Below are 19103 nucleotides of genomic sequence, written 5' to 3'. Positions count from 1 at the left end.
CTCTCCTTATTATTGCCTTTTCACATGCCCTTTTCCATATCTCTTTTTAACTTTCATTGCTTCTTGCTCTTTCCAATTTCTTTTTTCCTTTCTTTCAATTGTAAATCAAACAAGATCATCATATTAATCATAATTATGATGTTATTAAGTAAAGATTTAAAGTGAAACAACACACACATCAAACTTGTTTCTTACTTCATTAACATTTCTAAATCTAAAATTGGATCTTGTTTCCTCTTTTTGCTTGCAAATACTATTTGCTTTTGTACTATTTTTGTGAAAATGAAAATTATTCTTAAAACCATCTATAGGTATAGTTTTGGTTTTAATACAAAGGAGAATAACAAATGGTATGTAGAAACAACTATATAAAATGATACTACAACACACTCATACTATTTGTTTTGCATTATATATTTTGTACGTGAAAAAAAAAATTAAAACCATTTATATATAGGTTTTGTTCTTTAATACAAAGGAGAAAACAAATGCCTCCCTTGTGGTCGATGTGCACTGGATAAAGTCTGCTTGTGAACCTAACAGCAAAGAACCACAAGGAAATAAATCACCTTAGGTTGTTCATAACTGACCGACTCAATTATATTCAAGAAACTTAATAAATAGTTCCCACCAGGAGTTCACTTGAAATCTTGTAATAACAAATAAATCTAATTGTCTAACCACCTTAATTGATGTGTTCTTATAATGAAAACTTTTTTTTATTATTTTTATTAAAGTACTGAGACCAGGCGAATCAACACTAACCAACTACACCACCACCCCACAAAACTTTTCTTATTAGTTACACTAGTATACATAAATTGTGTGAATCAATATTGAATATTGTGCTAAGCATATAAATTATTTCTTTTATGATGTGTAATTATGATACAACAATAAATTTAAGTATTATAAGATTGTAATCATTGTAAATATAAGTGTAGCATAAGTTTATATATGCAAATATACAAATTTTGTTTTTGGCACCATGTTATGCAATACACAACATTAGAATATAATTTTCATGAAAATTAAAGTGGGCAATCAAAGAGCAATTAGTGGCACTATATTAAGATGCAACAATGACACAATATATAGTGGGTCATACACTTATACATACCAACCATCACTATACCTATAGGCTATATGGCATGCAATAGCCCCTGCCTAACCCCCCCCCCCCCCCCCCCCCCCCCCCCCTTCTATTCCTCTCTTTACACACCACACAAACACACACACATGCATCTATAATAATAATATTTCTTTCATTCATATATCTATATAGTTTTCTTTAATATCACTTGCTTTGATTTCTAGTAATATCACCTTAGCATGTAGGCTTTTTTGAAAGGGATGAGTGATGAAACCACTAGCCCCCACTTGATGCTATCGGACATTTATTAGCAATTTTCCAAACTCACACTTCCCTTTCGGTCCCATTTCTTGATGATTGATCCATCCTCTTACATATACCCATTAATAACAATAATAACATATTTTTCTCAACAGATGATATGACACGAGTCTTTTTCTGATTTAAATATTAAGAATGTAATGTAACTGTCTTAAAATTTATGAATAGTGAATAATTCGTCACTAAAATTAAACTCTGGTGATCGTCACAAAAAAAAAATAAAAAAAAAAATTAACCTGATGTAATGAGGGATTACTGTTGAACCTCGTGACGTGTTCCTCAACGACAAGTCCGATATCGTACGACAAACAACTCCACAATGGCCCAGATGAAGGATGCTGACACACCGTCACGTCCCTTCATTGTCATTACTACCTTTCCCCATGTCCTTTTTGGTCTTTTCCTCTCCCGAACCGCCTATAAAACCGCTCGCCTCCTTCCCACTATCCTCCGCTTTCTACTCAGACATCCAACTAACTCTCACTCGTGTAAAATTTTCACTCTCGCGGCTCAGAAACGACGCCGTAATTAGGAGCAGCTTCAGGCCGGCCGACGATATGGGTTTTCCGGTGGGTTACACGGATCTTTTTCTCCCCAAGATGCTGGTTCACGTCTTCACCGTCTTGGGTTTCATCAGAACATGTATTTGCTTCATTTTCAGCGTCGTGGGTCTCGGGGATTTCCTGGAGCCGGAAATGGCGTTCCACAACCGGGTGGAAACCGGGTCGGAGCTCCACTCCGTGTCGGCTACCCTGATCCGGGAGCTCCTGCCGGTGGTGAAATTCTCGGAGCTGGCGGACCCGCCGGAGAGCTGCGCCGTCTGCTTGTACGAGTTCGACAGGGACGACGAGATCCGACGACTCACGAATTGCCGCCACATATTCCACCGGAGCTGCCTCGACCGTTGGATGGACCACGACCAGAAGACCTGCCCGCTCTGCCGGACGCCGTTTATACCGGAGGATATGCAGGAGAGCTTCAATGAACGCCTCTGGTTGGCTTCCGGGATTTCCGATTTCTACGGCGAGTACTCGCCGATTTCAGCCGGTTTGTAGCCGCCGCCATGTTTATCTTTCGGCTTTTACTCTCCGTAAAATGTATATATTACCCATTTACCCCTTAAAAGAAAAGGGACCAAAAAAAAAAGGGGGCCGAGATGAGAGAAGAAAGACTTGCAATATGTATAGTTGTAGTTGTCAATTTTGTGAGCCTCTTAATGAAATCCATAATTTTTTTCTAAAGGTTTTCCATGCTTAAATTAAATTTGATCCAAAAAATGTTATTTAAACAAATTTGTTATGTTACATATATTAAATAAAAGTACACTTTAATGTGATATTGGTCTTTTTCGCAGAAAATTTCTCATATTAAGTGTTCAATCTAACAAACAAGTTTTGAAGACCCAATTGTAGTTATCACTAACCTTTGGTATAAAAGGTGAAATCCTCCGACCAGCTCTAAGTCCCTACACCCTACCCTATAGAAATTACGGAAACAACTCTTTAGATGGGAGGACTATACACCCTACACTATAGGAATTACGGAAATAACTCTTTATATATGGGAGGACCAGTACTTGGTACATATCTCTAACCTAACTAAGTGTAAAATATAAAAAAAATAAAAATAAAAAAAAAATTAAAGTCTCCAAGCATTGTATTTATACGAAAATGTTTGCTAAATAAAATTACAACTTTATTACTTTAATAATAATCAAAACAAACCCGAATATATATATATGTGAAAATCAAACAATAATTACAATACTTTATGATAAGTTATACTTCTTTGAAAGAGAAAAATGTGTTTTTAATTTATATGACCATAATATATATAAATAATAAATATATAATTAACTGTATAGTTTAGATTTTTAATTGAAATAAATCATATTATTTAATATAGTATCAAATTCATGAAAAAGGTCATATATTCAAGAGAGTTATTCAATTTTAAGTATTCCAAATACGCTTTAACTTTACAAAAAAATTTGCAATATTTGTTTATCGAACAATGAAACTGTAAACCTTCAATTAAAAAAATGTACACCCATATATAATTTTGAACAAAAACATATTCTAATCAAATAAATCATATTATTTAATATAGTATCAAATTCATGAAAAAGGTCATATATTCAAGAGAGTTATTCAATTTTAAGTATTCTAAAATACGCTTTAACTTTACAAAAAAAATTTGCAATATTAGTTTATCGAACAATGAAACTGTAAACCTTCAATAAAAAAATGTACACCCATATATAATTTTGAACAAAAACATATTCTAATCATACCAAAGCTATGAGAAATGAAAAGTATGGTTTCATCATTTTTTGATAAATGAAAAAACATCACTTTTTATTTTTTTTAATATAAATGTAAAAGTGTACTTATTCCGTAAAAGTTGAAAAATATAAACTAATATAACTGAAACCACATAATTGATGAGTGATTTTTAAATATATATATATATATATATATATATATATATATATATATATATATATATATATATATATATATATATAAACCTCTATACTACGGGTGTCAATGCGGGCCGAGCCGCCCCACCGCATACTATTTTTGCGGGCCTTTGTGGGCTGACATGCGAAGTCCGCGGGCTAAAATTATGCAACCCTAACTCGTCTTATGCGGGCTTGCAAGCCTCGCGCCCTCGCGGGCTAGTCCACATTCCTAACTTCAAAAATAATAAAAATTATTATTTTATATTCAAATAATTTAACCTAAATAATATAACTTTTTTTCGGGTTTAAAAATTTTTAAAATTTACATTTTTAAAATTTTAATGTTATATATGTGTGTGTCATAACAAGGTAGAACGTCAGTCATGTCCGCGAAGCCCGCATTATTGCGTGCCAAAAATTCCAGGCTCAAACATGCATGACTGCTAAGCAGTTTAGAGTTGACTTGCGGACTTTGACCTACCTTGACACTCCTACTCTATACCACCTCCCAAGTCTTATAGTTATATATATACCATAAATAGTGCGCAATGATAGATCATTTGGACATGTACAACACAACCTTTTATATTTTGAAAGGTCCATATATAATGTAAGATATTAGGATGGAGTCCGATGTTTCAAATGTTGTCTGATATCGAAGACTAGAGGAGATGAGATTACTACCCCATGACCATGGCCATGGATGGAGCTAGTAGGGAATGGGTGCCCCCTTCAATTCCTCCCAATTTAATTTGTTCAAATGTGTTTGGATATTTTGAGGAATTATAGGAGTGAGTTTGTGGCAGCTTTTGTTTGTGTCATCATTCACATCAGTCACCATATCATAGGCCACACAAAGCTACTAAAGTATGATTTGAAGATGTCTGATCTTAGGTAGCCCAGCTACCTAGATTGCTATTCCCAGAATTCCTGTTGAAGGATAGTTCCTCTGCATATGCCTATCTATATAGGGCACCTGTCACTCAGACTCCCTAACAGTCTCCTCCAATTATTTCATCATTTCTGATTTCTGCCATTTGTAATGCCCTTGATGTTTGTGATTTCAGTCCCCTACTTTCCAACTTTTCTCATTTCACAAAAATTACTTTTTTATTCTCTAAATATTCGTGATTAGTTAATTTTATTCTGATCTCCACAATTTAAAATTGAAAAACATTATGTGAATTTCACTTTTCTATTCTTACATACAAAATTTTGATGTAGACACTTGTATTGGGATTTACATGAAAAAATTAGTATATCAGTAATCGCCATATTAGGAAGTGAGTAAAATTTAAGATATAAGAGCATCTTCATCAATAGTTTTTGAGAGGTTTTTTGAGGAAGCAATACTTATATGGAGGAGAAAGAAGAAAGAAGTTGCAGAGAGATCTGGTTTTTAGCTCTGCAGTGGGCTCCACCAAAATGAAATTGCTGTTCCAGAAGTCGTGTGAAGCGAACTGAAGGCGCCCAGCCAAGCACATGCACTCCACGTGATTTTTTTTTTCTTCTATCCATTTTATCTCTCTAATGTTCTCTTTCCTAGTCACACCTGCAAAGACTCTTCAAAATCTACAACTATTAGAGATACTTTAAGATTTGAGAGTCCATTTAGTAGAACTCTTTAAAATTATATACAGAGTAATATACATCTTTAAATTTGTAGTCTTTGTCGAATAAAAAATAAGGGATATTCTCCCTAAATTTTGTTATTTCGCCTAAAAATTGATTAGGGCATAAATGCATAATGGTCTATTGAGTTTAATGGTGGTGGCTAATCAATACAAGAGCTCTCAAAGTCTAAGTCCATATGGGAATAAATGTTGGAGTTAGCTTGGGAGTTCAAAGTATATTGAATTAGTTGTGGTAGTAGCATCACACAAGATTTAAAGATAATTATGGGTGTAAGTATTAATTAATTAAGTTAGGTCAACAACAAACGCCATGACATAATTATCTGTTTAGTCATAAAGTTAGAATGTACTACAAAGTCATAATTATTCTCCCACATGTTTTGTCGGGTCAAGTGTGGAGCCCTTAGGGTGGGGTAAGAATGTACTACAAAGATGAAAATTAACTATAATATTATCCACTAAGTCACTAACAATGGTCTAAATAGACACTTAATTCTTAGTTTGAGCTTTAATTTGCACACATGTCTATTAGAAGCAAAGCTATTTGATCGTAACAAATAATTTTGGTTTGATACTCTCAATAAGAGCATAACTTTTTTTCTTTTTTGTTTTTTAAATTAAAAAGTTACACTTTTATTGTTAAATATTCGTGATTAGCCATTTTTATTATTCATGTTAAAAGTTATAAGGAAAAAAAGCAATAGTCTATCGAATTATAAACAAAAAATGTAATTAATTTTAAACCCCCTCCCTTCACACCCCTAGCTATTTAATTACGAAATTATGGTCACTTTTTAATTGATCATGATCTTTTTTAAATAATTTAAAGTAAAATCAAGTTTAGTTAAATTATCAATTTAATTAATCTTGAATACATGTATTATTAGACTTAATTTACGGTGTTCAGTTTACAACTCTTCTTAAAATTGTTAAATATAACACATAAGCATTATAATGTTTTTCAAGCGTACCAAAAACAATATTATATTTATTGGAGTTAATTATCTCTTGTCCAAATATAATAATGTAATTATAACCATTTTGGATCCATTGGGTTGTGGTTTTATTAAGGCATTTAGAACTTGGTCTAATGAGCTTAAGGATATGGCTAATCAATCCAAGAGCCATTTCAAAGTCTAAGTCCATAAGAGAATAGAGACTCAGATTAGTGTAGGAGGTTAAAGGATACTGAGCTTGTTATTTGGGGTAACATCACACATGACTTAAAGATAGTTGGTTGTATGATATTAATGTATGTAACATATGATATTAATAAATGTAACGTTAGATATTAATTATTTCGATCAACAAAAAACACCAATACATATATATCTGTTCAGTCAGGAAGTTAGATGTGCCAAAAAAAGGGGAACAAAATAAAAATAAAAATGCAGTGTTATCCACTAACTGTTACATGCTTAGATGATAATAAATGGACACTTAACTCTTGGTTTGAGTTACGGTTATCTGTTCACCAAGCCTCTTAAATATATCTTTAAAAAATTAGTATAGAACCCTTGGAGTTCATTTAAGGTTATCTGTTCACCAAAGTTTAAATATTTACTAAATAAAAAAAGGCAGTGCCTTTACTTATAAAAAGAAATGGAGAATTTATATTATAATATTCTCAAATAAGACAATTTTATATTATTGATTTCACAATAATACAAATCATGTTCACATCCATAATTTATTCCTTTTAAGTTTAGATCAAAGTGGTTAATTTATTATTATATCAAAAGTTATATATGTTGGTTTTTGGGTTTTCGGGCCCAAGGAGATCCAACACAACTTTAGTTTGTGGATACACCTTTCAAAGTAAAGCTACTAAAATATAAAGGAGCAAATAATTTTGATGAATATGTTTTTCTATTCTCGTAGCTATTGGTACATGGTGTATCGCTATTTTGTACATGTAATACTGTGTAAGAATAAAGTTATCTTTGATACCGAGAGATGGAGTATGCTTCTTGATGGAATGGTGGTGGAGTCTTCTCATATGGAGTCTTCTTCATGTGGTCTCCTTGCTTAGATGAGTGGAGAGTGGTTGTGGGAGAGTGCATTCTCTTTGGGAGAGTGATGGAGACTTCTTGGGGATGAAAGAATAATAGGTGGGAGAATAGTATTTGGGAGAGTCCTCCCATGTGTGGATGAATGGATGCCCCCCTCCATCCTTGTGCTACTTCCTTTTTATAGCTTGAAGAATGAGAGCTAGTCGTTGGGTGATTCAATGGAATGATAAATAGGTTAATGATGGTGGAATAATAGCCAAGTAAATGAGTCATTAAGAATGATAATGTGTAGTGGGGGTCGCACTTTGTCTTGGTAACGGAAGAGTATTAAGGGGTTTCTTATGAGTAATAAATGGAGATTAATGGCTTTTAGTTGGGTAGTAAATAGGGAGATAAATGGGTTAATGGCTAGTTTAGACCAATCTTCTACCCGTGCCGACCTTCGATTTGGTCCATATCTATTTTTGGACTTGCACCATTTTCTTCTTGGGATTCTCTTCTTCTTATGGGTTTGATCTCTTTTCTTCTTGAGCCCCGAGCCCACGCGGTTCACACCCCATCAATATAGTTAGTAGTGAATGTACAATTATATTTCTTTTCTTTCATTTTAAGTCGTAGTTAAGATGTTGAAATTGCCATTCGAGACAGGCCTCTCCACCCAACATTAACAAAGATTAATTGTATTCAAATTACGATTTCGAGAACTCAAACTCTTAATTTTCTTACTCTTCTTCTCCTAATTTTATAATTATATGTCGAGGGTTGTCTAAATCTAAAACAAAATTTGTTGTCTAACAATCAATGTTGCAGAAGGCGCTAGGCACTAGTTAGCCGCCGCCTGTCTAGAGCGCCACCTAGGCGGTTGAGTAATTCGAGTATATCGTCTTCACTACTTTTCTCACTCAGCGGTAGGAGTTGTTAGACTGTATGCTATAATCTCTAAACTAGTCAACTGCATATGTTAGATGGTTAGTAAAGTACATGCAAAACTGGAGAAATATAGAAGAGAAGTAGCCGATTAGACAATAAAATCACTTGCCTGAGTTAGGCGCCCGACTCGGTCGAGTTAGGCACTCAACTCGACCGAGTTAGACTCTCTACCCGATCGAGTCGGCGTCTAGTCGGCCAGTTAGTCCGTCAGCTGACTAAAAGCCGCCTAGGGTTGAAATCGCCTTGTCCTAAGGACGGCTGCCGAGACTGATTTTTACAACACTGGCACACTGCTAACATAGAATTAAAGATAGTATCAGGAACATACTAACCAAATTATTATTAGTTTTTAATTAAAAAAGCAGGATAAATAATTTTTTATTGCGTTTGTGAGAAATTAATTAATGTATGTTATGATAGGCCAAAAAGAATATATATATCCGTACAACTATGCTATATCGACGCATAACGAAGCTTCTTAATTATATGTTAGGAACTTTCGGCGATGTCTCTTTACCTACACAACATATTTAAATATATTAGCCACCCCTACTTAAAATATATAATTAAAATTAATTTGTCTAAAGCATTATTCAAAAGAAATAGTGAAGTAGCATCAAATTCATGTTTAGTTTAATTTAAAATTAATAAATGATTAAGAACACTAAATATTGTGCAATTGTTTAATGGGATTATTGATTTCAAAAAATCAAAATTATAATTAGCCATCGGTTTGGTAATTTTGTAGCAAAAAATTGAAATATTGAATTTCACCCTACGGATCTTAGCATTAGAAGCATCAAAGACAAACAAATTCTTAGGGATGTTTGACAATTAGTTGATAGCTTATTATGTTAACTTGTTTCAACAACTGAATGTATTAGCTTAAAATGACGTATAAAGAAATACGTATATTTTATCATTTACTAAACTCTTAAAATACTTTTATAATTTATTGTTCTCTTTGTGTTATTATTAATAATTTTTTGAATTATTGTTTTTTGTTTTATTATTAATATTGCTATAATTATAAAGAAAATACTTCGTAGTTAATATTTAATAATAATTCAATATATCAGTTAACACAATTATATATATATATATATATATATATATATATATATATATATATATATATATATATATATATATATATGATTGTGATTATATAAGAACCAACCTTCTCATGAGTCTATAAGAATCAATCTTATCCATTAAACAAAAAATAGATCTATGGATGAGATTAATTAGATGGATTAAAAATGCGTGTGTGTGCTTTAGAGAAATAGTCAATTTAGATGTCGAGTTCTGGACGGTTCTGATTATATTAAAAATGTATATTAAAATAAATATAAACACCATAATAACCAACAACGTAACTATTATGGGTAAGTTGATATCATAATAAGCTACTCAGAATAGTTTTTTCATTTTCAACTTATTGAAAGCTAAGCTAAAAAGCTATTTACCAAACACTCATATTGACTCTGTTTGGTAAAATGTTAGCCTATAGGTCAATTTTGACTTGTTTGACAACTATTAATTGTTTGACTTGATTTAAAAATCAATATAAGTGTGCGGTTAATTAGCTTTTTGTACTCCAAAATGCTAAAATTCAAAAAGCTACTCAAAACAACTTTTTTAATTAGCTTTTTTAAAAAAGAAATTACACCAGACAATTATCAACTAACAACTAATTTACCAAACACATTTCTACAATCAGCTAATGTTATCAACTAGTTATACCTTCTAATTAACCCAATCAACTAACAGCTATCAGCTAACAACCATTTACCAAAGAGAGCCAACTATTTGATCACTCAACCAAGCTAAAGTTGGTCATGTGATCGGCATATTGGTTGCTTTCTCAAATGTGGGCCACTTTAATTCTTTTAACAATTCTCCCTTTGTGAGTAGAGTTGAATGTGTTATTCCAATTATTCAGTTTTTCGTTTCTCTAAATTTTTATTTTTTATTCTATGTTTTTCAAATTCGAAAAATACAAAAGTAAAAATATTATTTATTTTTTATACTTGAAATTTTCATTTCTCAAAAAAAATGTAAAATTTCTCTAATTACTTAACACACCCTATGTTCCATATTATTTCACTTTTCAACTTTTTTGTGAAATACTCGTAATTCTTTACAATGTTTGTTCCTATGACCAATCATTTAGAATGTTAACAAAAGTGTCATCATCATTGTTAGCGTTTTACCTCTCAGTTAGGTAGTCTAAATGATTATGCGGGGTAGAAAAGAACATCTATATTTATAATATTTTTATAAACAATTTTTCATACAATATATGATATATGCCTATATTATTGTGGCTTTTATTTTTGGGCGTTAAATGTAGACATATGCAATTGGGCCACATTATTGTATGGGCAGTTAAATTCGGCCCATAATTAAGTGATTGTGTCAATTATATTGTTTGGACCAATTGGTTAAATTAGTTTGCGCTAATACATTGGTTGGTCCATTTTCCTTAACAGATCAGATGCTTTGCCCGTTATTCGTTCCAATATTTTGAAGAACGCACTGATTAACCAATTCTTATACCATGGACTAGGGTTGATACTTGATATTATATTGTGAACTTTGCTTTAAAAATGATGTGTTTGCGGTTAATACATTTTATACCTATAATTAATAATTTCTGTACCTGTAAACAAATTGAAGGCACATAACATGATAATTACAGACATATAACATGATAACTATAAACACATAAATTATTAATTGCAAATACAAAATATGTTAACTGCAGACACATAAGATGTTTGCTAACACGTTATGTATCTGCAGTTAACATATTCTGTACCTGCAATTAGCGATTTATGTATCTGTAATTATCATGTTATGTGTCTGTAATTTCCATGTGATGTGCCTTCAATTTCTTTATAGATATAGAAATGATTAACTCTAGGTACAAAATGTGTCAACTGTATGTACATAATCATGTTATTTTTGGACCAGAGTCCACAATGCAAAGTAGACTCTGGTCCATTGTATAGTTTGCCGTGATGAAAATGCAATTGTTCTTCCCAAACTTGTTATATCATAGATAAGTGTACATTGCATTATAGCAGGGCCGGATTTTAGGCTGTGCAAGCTGGGCTACCGCACAGGGCCCCCAATTTTAGAGGGGCCCCAAATTTTATAGGTCCAATATTTAATTTTTACCTAGCTAGTTTAGAAATAAAAATTAAGAGTTTTCAATTAAACTTAAAAGGTTCTATGAAGAGATGGTAAAAATGTATATTTATTGTATTTTAACTTGGAGGTCAAAGGTTCGAAACTTGCATGTATTGATTTTAAAAATTGTGATTTTGGTAGGGCCACATTTATTTACCAGAACAGGGCCACCAAAATTTAAAATACGGCCCTGCATTATAGAACATGGTCCAAAAATTATGTATCTGCAATTACACGCACATAATATGTTAACTACATATTATGTGCCTACAACTAATATATTATATGTATGTAGTTAACATATTAACAGATAATTCAAATGTCATTATGAATCAAAATTTACAATGTAAGGTGGACCTTGGTGTATGGTATAATTTAGTGATGAACATGGTATCGGCAGTGTGAAGCGCGCGAATAAGAAAATGCAACAGATGTGACCGAATGCAAAAGGAACCGAGGAAACTGGGAAAAGAAATTAAAAGCAGTGAAGGAATAAAGGAGATAAAGGAGAAGCAAAAGCTGAAAAATGAGAAATGAGCAATATAATGAGCAGTGCGTGTGTATATATATATATAGAAAAACGCTTATATGTGGTCATGTCATTAGGTGTGGTCGTGTGGTCGTATCTGTGTCGTTGAATCAGTTTAATCTAAAGGCAGTGGTAATTCTGAGAATTTTCGCGCGTTTTAGTAAGTGGGGGTGTTATGGTAATTACAGTGACCATTTATAGCGGGCGGGTTCCAGAATACACCAACAGTGTTGACAACATACACCCATAGTGTAATAAAACACACCACAGTGAAACACACCAATGGTGTATTCCGTGTTATGGTAATTACAGTGGCCATTTATAGCGGTCGGGTTCCAGAATACACCAACAGTGTTGACAACATGCACCAATAGTGTAATAAAACACACAACAATGTGATTTTTCATATTCCGGTGTTTTATGACAAGTTTACCCTTAGAGTTCGCTGGGTAGTAGAATGTGCGCGAAAATACTTGAAAAAATCTTGATTAATATGATTCATTAGATCTATCTAATCTAATGGTCTATAATTGACCATATGACCACACCTAACAACATGGCTACATGTGATCACTCCTCTATATATATATATATATATATATATATATATATATATATATATATATATATATATATATATATATAGTTAGCATATCAGTCAATTTTAGTTTATTTGATCATTATTAATTATTTGACTTGGTTAAAATATCAATATAAGTGTTTGGTTAATTAGCTTTTTGTAACTGCAAAATGCTAAAATTCAAAAAGTTGCTCAAAACAGCTTTTTCAATAAGCTTTTTGAGAAAAGAAATTATACCAAACAACTATCATCTAACAGCTAATTTACCAAACACTTTTCTTCAATCAGTTAATGTTATCAACTAGTTATACCCTCTAATTAACTCAATCAGCTAACAACTAACCGTCATTTACTAAACTCGTCCATAGTGTTGGGTGGTGAAAAAATTGAAGCATTTTCTGCCAAAGATTCAACCACTAAATTGGCAACACTTGCATGTCCCTTGACTCCATGATGATGATGAGGAAGTCAAAAAGACTCCCACGTTAACCAAAATAATATATGCTGCAACGTAACTACCCTTCTTGACCAGGCCGGGTTTAGCCATGCATAACCCATCACTAGGAGCTCCAAAATTTAGCCTGATGATCAATGATGATGGACCACAATTGCAATATGAGGACAAGGAGCCTAGACAAGGTTAGGATGCAGCTTGGTCACTTTCAAACTTATTTTCTTATGCTAATTAAGGATCCCCGAACTAAATGTAGAGTGGGCATTACAATTTCGGTTTTATTATAAAATTATAGATCGGGCCTATAAAATTAGATCGGGAAAATTGATGACCAAGTCCACTTACATTGAGTAGGGCAAGTTAAGCAAACCTGCACCTAGCAAGTTTGAATTGAACTAGGTTGTCATGGGCATTTGTGTGGTCTTTAACACTACCTAATTAATCACCCACATCCATTAATTAGAGCTCACCACATTAGCACCACTTGCCTTGGGTTATCATGACACCGCTGATAAACTTTAGTATATATATAAAGAAGACCCCTCTCCTATGATCCAAAGCATCTTATACTCCATAGCATATCTAGCACTAGCTTAATTCTATAAATTGATTAGAGTTGTTTGACTACCCAACATTAATCAAGCTCTCAATCACATTGTAATCAATCAACGATATATACTACTTCAATTTAAATCTCCAGGCCAGCTATCCCACCCAAAAGAGATGTCTACAATTCAGCGAGAGAATTAGTCATTGTGTCCGACGGGAGAAACCCTGGGTATGCCCAAAAAAAATTACTACTTCAATTCCATGATTTGTTTCAAATGTAATTTACATGGTCACGAGCAATAGTTAGTTAGAATTTCATATTGTTACTATATATCTTTGAGGGATTATATTCATGGCGAAAGGTCAAGACGTACAAATTATGTTTCTCAGAAATATATTGGTCGTTAACCTACTGAAACACTAAGAACCAATAACGCATTTATTGAGGCTCGAACTCATAACCTGCCAAATGAAAGTCCAACCCGAATACCATTAGACCACATAGTCTTGGTAAAAGAGACTATAGTATAATATTGAGAAAGTTATAGTTTGTACTGTTTGTGAACATGAGTTTACCATCACGATAGGAGTTGTGTTCAAATGTAGGAGTTATCTTGCACTATGAGGGAGTCATGCATTGTTCTCAATTTTAGGGCGATGCATCATATAAGCGATAAATGTTCAAGTTTTGTATTTTCTTATATAAGTATTTTGACATGTATTTAATAAAATATTTATCCATTCTAATAAAATCAAACAAAAGAGTATTATTTTTCAAAAACTTTGGTAAAATAGTCGGCCTTATGCTAATTTTGACTTATTTAATCACTATTAATTGTTTGACTTGGTTTAAAAATCAATATAAGTGTTTAGTTAATTAGTTTTTTATACTCCAAAATGCTAAAATTCAAAAAGCTACTCAAAACAACTCTTTCAATTAGCTTTTTGAGAAAAAAAATTATACCAAACAACTATCAGCTAACAGCTAATTTACTAAACACCTTTCTACAATCACCTAATGTTATCAACTAATTATACCCTCTAATTAACTCAATCAGTTAACCGTCATTTACCAAACAGGGCCAACGTCTCATTAGTCATTACAGCTTACAAATATGTTTAAACAATTACTTTTTTGAACTTTTCTATCTTCTTTTTTAAAAAAAAAAAAAACATTTTTATATGTTTATATTTGTTATTTAAAAAAAATTGTCAAAAATTACATTTTTAGTCCATTAATTATTCTTTACTAGTCATTTTAGTCCCTATATTTTTGTCATTGTAATATATCACTTAACTTTAAGGTGACAAACCTTTTAAGACCTTTGAGATGTATCTCCTTTTGGTTCAACCTCTTTTCGAGATCAACTATTTCTCCAAGAAGCTTGATGAATTGAACCTAGCCTCCATATCTACAATGGTCTTACCGTACCGGTCAACACTTTAAAATCCTCGAATTTCTTTATGATAATAGTGAGCTTGTTGTCTTTTTCCTACTCGACGCCCTCACCTATTCTCATCAATCCTTTCATATCTCCTTAGCGGATACACACTTTTATAAAGTAAAGAGACAGAGCTTTTATAATGATTTGACTATTTGAGAATGGTGCAATTCCTTTGCTCCACACTTTTTTAAGAAGAAATTTCACTAGTAATCTTATCTACCAAACAATTATATCCCTTTCTATATTTCTCTCATTCACAAGCTCACAAACTCCTACTTCAGAGTCTTACTAATATCAAAAGCCTTCTTGTTATAAAAGCTCTGCTGCTACTCAACGTACCTTTGTTGTACTAACGTAAGCACGCAATTATATGTCATCTTCGAACTCTTGTTGTGTTGAGTTATCGTTGCTGCTATCATCTTGTCCTATTATATTGCTTGAACCTATATTACAACAACTCATGTTGTATACTTCTATGACCAGAGAAATTTTACAAGAGCTAATTCCACCAATTCAAGGTCCCTTGTCTTTGGTGAAAATTTTAAATTTAGTATCAGTTGTTTTTGTCATTTAACATTCTAGACTATTATTTTATGGACACTTTTAGTCATTCTCATGAGTTTTTTTTTTTTTTTTTTTTTTTTAGTAAAGGCAATTTAATCTATTCATATTTTTCTTTTCTTATTTTTTCGATTTCAACCGGTTTAATTGGTTTAGGACTTTACTAAAAACCGGTTTAATTGATTTAAGACTTTACTAAAAACCGGTTGAAAACTATAGTTACTAAAAATCAGAGGTTACTTGAAGTTCTAAACCAATTAAACCGGATAAATAACAAAAGAAAATTAATAAAAAATAAAAATGCCCTTACTAAAAATAAAAAAAATCATGATAATGACTAAAAGTGTCTAAAAAATAATATAATAGTCTAGGATGTTAAATGTCAAAAATGATAGTATGTGACTAAATTTAAAATTTCTACCAAAAACAATGGACGCGACCTCGGGTGGAATTAACTTATTTTACAATGACAATTTAACGATTTTAAATTCTAATAACTAACATATTTGCACCACCAAAATCTAATTTTTTACAGTTAGTTATTTTTAATAGTTAACTTGAATTGAAGTTGAAAGTTGATAAGTTAGTTCAATTAAAAATGTTCTACGAAATATCTTTCAAATACAATATAAAATGGCAAAATTAAAATGAATTTTAACTTTTTTTTTTTTTTTGGTAATACTTAAAATTACGGAGTATATAATATGTTAATTTTAAACTTGAACCTTATAAATTTATAATAACATATTTAATTTGAAAATTATTTTATAGTTTTCAAGTTTTATTAAATGAGACGGAACAAAGAAATTCTATTAAAAAAAAATGGGGGGAGAAAAAAAAAACGATACTCCGTATGTGATTTGTATGTAAAGATAAAATTACATAAATTATTGGAAGCTAGCATATTTTCATATATATTATAACTTAAATTAAATGCATGTTATGTGATGTTTATTATTAAATAATGTTGCATTAGTTATTTTGTATTTACTTAATTAACTTAAACTTTTTAATTAATGTTTTTGTATAATTTAAATTTGCTGTTGAATATACGTGTAAGCTCACCATGCTGCATGAAAATTTGAATTGTAAAAACTTGTAGAATACAAGGGCTTTTCCGTCATTTAAACGCCGGTCAGACAAGCAACCTTGAAAGTATATCGGTTTTCTCCGCGGTTTGGAGCCCGGTAATCCTCTCTCTCTCTAACCTTTGTCTTCTTCCTTAAAATGTTAGAGAGAGAGAGAGAGAAAGTAGTTCTTGTAGCTAAGTTGGTATTAAAGTCTGGGATATCCTAAAATTAAACAGACTTATCATATCCCCGTCGTCTTCTTCTTCCTTAAAATCATCCATGATTTTTTCTTCGACGACGACTATCCTATTCATAGCATTCAATTCAGTCCAACCCTCTTTAATTATCCCTTTCAAATTTACTGGATCTACCGTCTTTCCCATCTGTACGTATTGATTATGGCGTTGGACGACCCCGACCGCCTATAAAACCCAAACCCAGACTCCCCTTTCTTCTTCACAACAACATTTCCAGTTACTAAGGTCTAGGGTTAAGTTGGTGATGGGCTCAGAGAATAAATTTAATATTAAGGTCCCTTTCATGGCTGCTTCTAATAGCAAAAGCAATCAGGTTTCTGTTTCTCAGCCGCCGTTCCAAGATCCGGCGGTGAATAATCAGACTTGTTTTGGAACTGTGCAGGCCGCACCTTCTTCTTCTTCATTTCCGGCTCTAGGGTTAGTATAAAATGATAGGACTGGACCTGATAGTTACAGACATTATAAATATTAATCTGTGTCCTTTTGGTAGCTGATTTTAATTTGTATTTCTGAATGTTTGGCGCAGGAACAAGGATAACTCCGAAGCCTATGATGTGGGTGAGTTGGATCAAGCTTTTCTTCATTTTCTCAACGCACAACCTCAAGATCAAGATCCCTCCTCAAGCCATGACCAACGTAATAATGTTTCATATTTTCAAGAAAAAAAATTAAAGAATATTCAGTTTTTTTTTTTTCTTTTATTCTGTTTTGTGGCTTGATCAAACTTGGATAAATTGTTTTTATTAATTTTAAATTTTTTATATAAATATCCCTAATGTTATTTTTATGGTTCAATTCCTACCGTTGCAGAGAATAATGGGATGAGGCTACCAAATACTCTGAACATGTTCCCCTCAGAGCCCATGCACGTCAACCCATCACCAACTGCGGTAGTACCGTTAACTCTTTCATTTTCTTCTTCTTAAAACAAATTAATTAATAATTGATTATTTTTGGGTTCAAAGAAATCATCCGCACCGTCAATGAAACTATCCAACCCTAAAAACAAAGCCCTTCTTGCTTCGGCTTTAGCTTCTGAACCTCCCAACCCTCTTAAGGTCCTCGTACTTTTACGAATTACTACACACCCATATATCATAATAACGTAAAAATAATTTTTTTAAAAAATTTCGTCATTGTATTAACTCTTTTTTTTTAAAAAAAAAAAAAAAAAAATTTAATTCGGTAGCTTGAAGGAAGTGGAAGTGGAAGTGAAAGTCGCAGAAGTTCGACATCAAGCGGCGGAGGACGCGGCGGAACCCTAAACGCTAAGGTTGTTTTTTTGTTAATAAGTAATTTACAAACTTTAATTTTGATATCTAATATCTAATAATATATTGTAACGTTACAACATAGAAATGTTCACAATTTCTGGTCTTTGTTTGCAGACTTTAAGGAGGCTGGCGCAGAACAGGGAGGCAGCTAGGAAATGCAGGATTAGGAAGAAGGCAAAACTATTTTATTCACAGAATATTACTTTTTTTTAGAAAATAAAAAGGCTTTAAATGGTCTATTTTTGAAAAAAAAAAATAAATAAATTTATTGCAGGCTTATGTTCAGCAGCTTGAGACGAGTAGGATGAAGCTCATACAATTAGAACAACAAGTGGCACTAGCCCAAGCTCGCGTACGTAATATTTTATCCCAATATTATTTTATATTGTTTAATTTATGCACCAAATTAATTTTTGTTAATTTATATTTATATTTCAGGGAGCTCGTATTACTGAAAATGGCAATGTAGTTGGAGTAGGGCATGGGCATCCTCTTTCCCTGACCAAAATAACCCCTGGTATGATTTCAATATTATTAATTATAATTACTGAACTAATTATAATTAGAATATATATATATATATATATATATATATATATATATATATATATATATATATATATATATATATATATTAATTTGTGATGGGTGGAATTAAATTAGAAGGGGCGGCTTTCGACGTGGAGTATGCAAGGTGGATAGAGGAGGAACATCGGATCACATGCGAGCTCC

At 32.2% G+C, this 19103-nt stretch overlaps 2 protein-coding genes across 2 annotated transcripts in view; both read left to right on the top strand.

Annotated features, from left to right (window-relative positions):
- Positions 1-1861: 1861 nt before the first annotated feature.
- LOC109164636 (E3 ubiquitin-protein ligase RHA1B-like) lies at positions 1862-2655 on the top strand. Its single transcript, XM_019313155.1, has one exon. The coding sequence runs from the start codon at positions 1972-1974 to the stop codon at positions 2467-2469; it is 498 nt and encodes a 165-aa protein (XP_019168700.1). The 5' UTR covers positions 1862-1971; the 3' UTR covers positions 2470-2655.
- Positions 2656-17163: 14508 nt separating this feature from the next.
- Positions 17164-19103, top strand: part of LOC109164965 (transcription factor TGA2-like) — a 2925-nt gene continuing 985 nt past the window's right edge. Inside the window, exons 1-8 of the mRNA XM_019313531.1 lie at positions 17164-17514; positions 17624-17733; positions 17908-17987; positions 18287-18370; positions 18486-18545; positions 18646-18723; positions 18810-18888; positions 19035-19103. The exon at positions 19035-19103 is cut by the window's right edge and continues 206 nt beyond it. Coding sequence (XP_019169076.1) covers positions 17342-17514; positions 17624-17733; positions 17908-17987; positions 18287-18370; positions 18486-18545; positions 18646-18723; positions 18810-18888; positions 19035-19103 — 733 coding nt within the window. The 5' untranslated portion in view covers positions 17164-17341. The remainder of the gene's footprint in view (positions 17515-17623; positions 17734-17907; positions 17988-18286; positions 18371-18485; positions 18546-18645; positions 18724-18809; positions 18889-19034) is intronic.

This window comes from Ipomoea nil, unplaced genomic scaffold, assembly GCF_001879475.1.
Source record: "Ipomoea nil cultivar Tokyo-kokei standard unplaced genomic scaffold, Asagao_1.1 scaffold3069, whole genome shotgun sequence".
Taxonomy (NCBI): Eukaryota; Viridiplantae; Streptophyta; class Magnoliopsida; order Solanales; family Convolvulaceae; genus Ipomoea; species Ipomoea nil.
Note: the sequence above shows the minus strand (reverse complement) of the source record. Positions and strands in the feature narration are given on the sequence as shown.